We start from the raw sequence: 6,781 nt of genomic DNA, 5'->3' as shown, positions 1-6,781 counted from the left end.
GTTGATGTGCTTGCCCATTTTGTGACAAACTAACAAAGCTGTTTCCTGTAGCCCAGCCTTTCTTTCAGTGATTTGTAATATCAACATACAGTAGGTGACCTGACCAGAGTTCTTTGTCAGTCAAGCTCATTTGACACTAACTGATGGGAGTTGTTCTCTCCCTTCAGTAAAAAAATATATATATATGTGTTATTTTCTTCTTTTTGTCCCTAAATTGACTAATCCAGACAATGTCATATGGCATGTCAAATATGGAACTCTGGAGTGAAACACTGATGTCACACATGCTGTAAAAATCTCATGAGTCTTCAAGAGTCTCTATTTTTGACCAATGACTGGGATGAGAACGATACTCTCAACTTTGCTCAAAGTCCAGTTGTACCTGTGAGGTGTTCATGTTTGGCATGGAGAGAAATCCCCCTTGAATAATGAAGTCTATAGTAGAACCATCGTTTAGGCAAGACTTTGTTATATAAGGACTGAGTCTAAGGACTGAGACAAACAATTATCTGTTGCAACACCATAAAAATGAACGTAGCCCCGCTCGTACGTGATAAATACCCTTCTTTGTGTATGCTGTGTTTGTGAAAAACATGATGTCACTAGCAATGTTCTGTTGTAATATTACGGGTCTCTGAGCCAGGCATGTTCCTCCTAGCTAACCATTATTTACAGCTCAGCCAGACCAGACCACATGAGCTCACTGACTCGGGGTGCCTCTCATTTGGGCTTTTATGCGTCCTCCCTCCCTCCTTGGGCCTCGATCCTCACTGATCTATATAAAGAATGACGGGGCGGCAACAATGGGATAGTCTATACAGTGTTAGTTATAGATCAGTGGGAAAGCCCCTCGAGGATCGAGCATCGAGGATCGAGGAGAGATGTTGAGAGGCACCCTCGGACTCCTTAGCCTGTCCCTCCTCCCCGCTGCATTTAGAAGCGTTGCGTGCGGCCGCCACAACACTGCAATCTAGCACGGCCTGATTTTAAATCCCAAAGTAAGGCCCGGGAGAGGGAACACCACAGGGAGATCTGCAAATAGACTGAGAACAGCCACTCTGGCGGCCAGATATATGAAATGGATGTGTGTGTGTGTGTGTACACACTTGATATGTGTGACACACATCTTGTGAACTACACACTCTTAAAATGAATGTGTTGGAAACAACACAAACTGTGTAGTCGCTATCTGGACACATAACACTAGTTGTGTTGTTTTCAACACATTCATTGTGAGTGTATTAGTTTGTGTGCAGTTCTCTCTCTCTCTCTCTGTCTGTGTGTAATCTGTGTGTTTGTGTTCATGTTTTCTGCTATCATCATGTTAATATTGTGTTAATCGTGAGTTGTACACTTTAGACAGTGTTAATATTTTAACTACATAATAATGTTCAAATTTAACACCCACATAGGGTTTTTTGACACACATCTGTGCTCTGTTATGATGTTAAATCAACTCTGATAAACGATGGCCAAGTTTAAAAGACTTGGTGTCGCCAGCAATTACCTCGAAGACAGACAGGGGGATTAGGAACAACCAGTGTTAAGTGACTCTGCCAGCCCTGTAATCACAAAGAGAACGTGAAGAGAATTTGTTTGTGCTGTGACACAAGTCCATCTCAGAGAGAGAGAGAGAGACAGAGAGAGAGAGACGGTCAGACATACATACTTATGTAACAACCCAAACAATAATGTAAGGCTTTGCCCGCCAGACATACAGGCACACATAGTTGTACAACCAACCTTACTGATAACATATTACCCATGTGAGGCCAGAGGGCATTCCCAGGCGTTAAAATTGAAAAGTGCTTTAAAAACGTATCTGCATTTTCAGTGCTTCAAACACTATTCTCATTTATCGTATTTTTTTTTCATTTAGTTGCTAGTAGATTGTATCGACCCAGACAGGATGGAAACCTGGACTCTAACTGGAAGGCCGCCCCTGAATGAGCTTGTGGGAAATACTTTTACCAACGTAAGAGCAGATACTGTATATTAACTTGTAGGCTACAGCAGACTGCAGACGCCAGTAATGCAATAAAGATCAGACTGGGATCTTCTCCGGTGAGTGCGGCTATTTAAGGTGAAGGACTCAAGGCACACAAGTCTGGAGAGTAGAAGAAGATCCAACATGGCTGCTGACTGAGTCGGACACGGGAGAAGATCTGGCTTAGATGTGGCCCGGATCTGGCTTGGACTCTATCAGGGATTATATGGAGTCATAGGGAGTCCGTACTGTATATATATGTGGATATGTAGGTGTATGCTTGTATGTGTATACTGTATATGGATATCTATATGCTGATTATAGTACTCCATATGTTGTTTTTGCTCAATTCTAATATCAAAATATTAGGGAATGGGAGCTGTTGGGTTGGGGGCAGGAGAAGGGGGCTGTAGGTGACTGAATGTGTATGTTGTACTGTACTGTAGTGTAGTGTCTTGTCCTTTTACCTTTGTCTTTGTCCAGTCCTATTGAGGATCCTCTCTAAAATGAGTCTCAAGAGGCATTCCTCTTTAAATAAATAAAAAAACAAATTACACGTTAGGATGGGATCACAGCCATATAATGAGTGCTGTGGGAATCTTTTTTGTTTGATCATCCAGCGGGGTGAGCTTGTATTGTGTCTTGCATGTTGGCTCAGATCGTAGCGTCAGGCCCATAGGGTAAACTCTGGGAAATTAAAGAAAAACAAATAGCACATGTGCGAAGGCATCTAAGAGAGGTATTTGGCTGCTTCATAATGAACGTTTGATTTAATGAAAACTGAAATGATCTAATCTTAAACGAGTCACATTCTTAAGATGACTGTGGCACACTAGTCATATTTGATTATTAGAGACCGTTATTGCTATCAGCATGGGATGTAAAGTTCTTATAGGATGCATTGTTCTGTTAGGAGATGGCCGTAGTCACAAATCCCTGCCTCATATCTTCAATCACCTTTATTTAAAATACAAAAAATTAACAGAGAGAGAGAGACAGAGACAGACAGGCAAAGAGAGACATAGGGAGAGAGATTAGGAGGAACTTCATTTAGAATCTTTAGTGTTGTAGATTACGTAACAGCACCTTCGCCATAACCTCCACCTCCATGTCGTGCCACTGGTGAGTGGTGAAGTAGCTCGCTCACAGTAGTACGTAGCCGTCAGCCAGCTTTAATTGGCAGCTAATGGGCTAACGAGGAGGACAGGATTGCTTTAACGAGGTCATGTCCACTCCCAGTGGGGTGGCTGTCAGTGGTGTCGGTCTTTGCCCTATAGTGCCCGCGGGCAACTGTCCCACATAGTGAGTATTGGCACAATAGCCGTCTACCTCAGCGTAGCCCCCGACTCTGCCAGGCCCCCAAGTTCTGCAGAAGCTGAGCAGAGCTGGTTGGACTGGTTGAGGATTTGCGTGAGAATGTTGATCTTGGGTAGTTTTTTTCAAAACACCAACGCTGCAGGAAAAATGAGGAAAACGCAGACTGCACGAGAACATTGTTGTTTGCATAAACACCCGTTGGGTGAGATCGTGTGACACCATGTGACACAAGCCAAAATGGTGGTTTAGATGTGACCGACTGAGGGAACATGGTGAGCTGGAAACAGCACTTGTTGTTGTCACGTGGAGCACACAGGTTGAGGTTGGCAGAAGCGCTTTACTGCTTTGTTCTGCCACTCTCACCTGCGGGCATCTACAGATCTGTTAGTAGGAAACCTGTGGCTTTTAATTAAAAAGAGATAAAGAGATACTCTCTGCTGTTCAGAATACTGTCGAACTGATGGTACTTAAGGCAACCGAGTGTACTGCCAGGAATAGAGATAAATATGTCCATCATTTGATAGTCAAAAACAAAAATTACAATTGAATAACACATGGGAACACATGGTGAGAAGACTTGTGCAAAATTTAATTCTGAGATATCAAAAAAGATTACCCTTACAAAATGTAAATGTTTGTGGCAGATTTGCAGCAAATTTGTAGGTGATTTGTTGGGATAAAAGATCGTTCACCAAAAATATTTGCCAGACTTTAGCAATAATGGCAAACTTACAGTGAATTTCTGGTGACAAACCCAATTTGCATATGGCATTGCTGCAAAGTTAACTGCAACTGTTTACCAGATACCAAATTTGCATGTGAAAAAAATGACCTTTTCAAATTTGCGGCAACTGTCCTGAAATCTGAAATTTCTGTAAGAGTACTGCTGAGGATAGATTTACAATCATTTTCTTAAAACATCACACATGCAACTTCTTTTTTTTCCTCCAAAAGTCACAGTCTGAGAAAACAGAAGCCACTGTACAAATCACTAGGAAGCATAGGTAGACACTTTCACATCAGTTGAGACAATAAAGAAATATGAGATGATGGTTTGGATGCCTAGTGAAACGGCATTAAGAATCCGATTCCCAGCAGAGCCAGACCTTAACCCACAGACACAGGAAGAGGCCTGACCCAGGTCAGCTGTTTTTTTCTTATTTTTGTTGCGAAAAAATGATATCTCGCACACACAAATATAAAAATGATTAATTTGAGAAAGTTGCCAAATCTGAATGCTGCAGTGGGGGTGTGTGTTGAAGTATGTTCAATGCTCTCACGGATAAAAGCCTCAATGGATTTTAAAACATTATGTGTGTGCTTTTATGCTTTTGAATCATCAGTAAATACACAAATACAAACACACACACACACACACTCACACACACACTTTGGGTGTTGAGGAAATCAGGTAATCTGAAAAACTAGGCAGAAATTGGACAAATAGGAACCTAACGGTGCAGGAAGTTAAAGACAAAAAGGGCTAAGGATCACTTCAGGTCCGATATTAAGACAGTAAGCCCACCAACACATGGGCACAATTAAATCCTTCACTTATACCAACAACACATGTACATGTACATTTACATGAAAATCATATCTCAAAATAAAACCAAGCAAGTACATCTCAGAAATATAAACAAGGAGTGTTTGCAACCCAACCTCATTCCAGCTTTCAGACTCACGGTTTCTAGGCTGAAAATCTCTAATTGTGGCATACAGTACTTCCTCCACAGGCTGAACGTGAAATTACAGGCTGCCTGATTCTGGCCTTTAACCCTTCTCATAAATCTCTGCAATCAACCCGTAGAGGGAGAGAGGGAGAGAGAGAGAGAAAGGGAGGGGAGAGAGAGAGAAAGGGAGGGGAGAGAGAGAGAGAGGGAGAGAGATTAAATTACAGCCAGCACTGTGCCTACAGTAAACATGTAGAGGACTCTTTACTCTTATACGTACATGTAGTCATATCCACATGAATTGGAAACTCATACAATTCTCTAAAATGGTTAAAATCTTTCACTTACAGTAGAATCTTATTTCATTTGTTAAATAGATATGACTGCTGTTGGTTAAAAGTGTTGACTATTTAGCTAATTAAATTAGCTTTTTAAGTAATGTCTGCTGATTTGCCTTAGTTTTCCCAGTATAAATAGTATGCTACATGTGTCAAAGTGTAATAAAAATACTTTTTTCCAGTATGAAGGATAAAAACAGATGTCTTGTAAGGAACATTTCTTCAGGTGGTGTGTAAAACACCAACCTCTATGATATAGTTATAGCTTGAACAGCTCTAAGCGTACAAAACGTTCCAGAGTCAGCCTTCACAACTTCCCTTTCACCACCCAAAGCAAATAAGCCGGATTCAACAGGCAAATGAGATGTTTGATTATAGAACTCATTTTTCAACAGACATCACATCACACAGTTCACACATTCACGCTGCAGGCAAACACACCGACCGACCCACCACACACGCAACACCTGTCTCTCACCAACGGAGGAAACTAGGACATGCACAGGAAACTGGTTTCCCACAAACTCAGGTGTGGATAAAAGAGTGACGAAACCATATTTGCATTCTGAATCAGAATGTTTTTTGGTCAACAAATTTCAGAGCAAAGAGGAAAACATCCTGTAGTAACATATAAATATATAAAAGAACATAACAAAGTACTATTTGCAGGTTCTGGCTCAAGGGCCTCCACCACGGCAGTGTTTCTGATAGTCCACATGTGTTTAAAGCTTATGGTTACAGTAGGTCATGCAACATAATCTAAATAATATCGGAAGAGTGAAACATATCGGTAGTATCATATAACGTATTCTACATTCTGGAACATCTCCATCAATAGAGTGAAAAGGAGACAAAAGTCAATAATCTCTTTCAGCAGATTGTGACGTGAAAACTGTCCGGTGAAGACCTCCTGGAGCTCGAGCTGTCAAAGACACGAGTGAAACCACAGCACTCCACTCCAAGAGCATTATGGGAGAAAAGCAGGGTCTATGCGTAGAGGTCAAAGTTCACTCGAGCTGTGTGGCATGAGGGAGATGAAGAGCACTTGGCAGTTCTTCACTCTTCAGGTCCTTTTTCATTTGGACACTCACCTTTGAACTTTGGAAAAAAAAAATAATAATAACAGAGCTGTTTATGCTTTTGTCTTTTCCACCTGTCCGTTAGAATTCCTCCCCTCTGTCTGTCCTCCATCTCAGGTAGATCAAGTCAGCCTCTCCTGAGCACCAAGTCTCTTTGTCCAAACCCCTGGAGCAGATCAGGTGATGAGACGGTGCTGGTCCTCTCTAGCAGTTGGTGGTCTGAAGCTGCGACTCCGTCAGGATGGAGGAGATGCTGTTGTTGTCGTAGTAACCGTCCTCCTCGTCTGAGCTGAGAGTGGAGGTGCCCAGAGTCGGCCGTCGAGACTGCTGCCCCTTCCTCCTGGGGGGGGGGAGAGAGAGGGAGAGAGAGAGAGAGGGGGAGAGAGA

General features: G+C 42.1%; 1 protein-coding gene across 2 annotated transcripts in view; it reads right to left on the bottom strand.

Moving 5' to 3' along the window:
* Positions 1 to 3,871: 3,871 nt before the first annotated feature.
* Positions 3,872 to 6,781, bottom strand: part of cgnb (cingulin b) — a 30,763-nt gene continuing 27,853 nt past the window's right edge. For both annotated transcript variants that reach the window (XM_062529216.1, XM_062529217.1), the window contains one exon: positions 3,872 to 6,734. In XM_062529216.1, the coding sequence (XP_062385200.1) occupies positions 6,599 to 6,734 (136 nt within the window). In that variant the 3' untranslated portion in view covers positions 3,872 to 6,598. The remainder of the gene's footprint in view (positions 6,735 to 6,781) is intronic.

This window comes from Sardina pilchardus, chromosome 24, assembly GCF_963854185.1.
Source record: "Sardina pilchardus chromosome 24, fSarPil1.1, whole genome shotgun sequence".
In the NCBI taxonomy this organism is placed as follows: domain Eukaryota; kingdom Metazoa; phylum Chordata; class Actinopteri; order Clupeiformes; family Clupeidae; genus Sardina; species Sardina pilchardus.
This window is presented reverse-complemented; position numbering and strand designations above follow the sequence as displayed.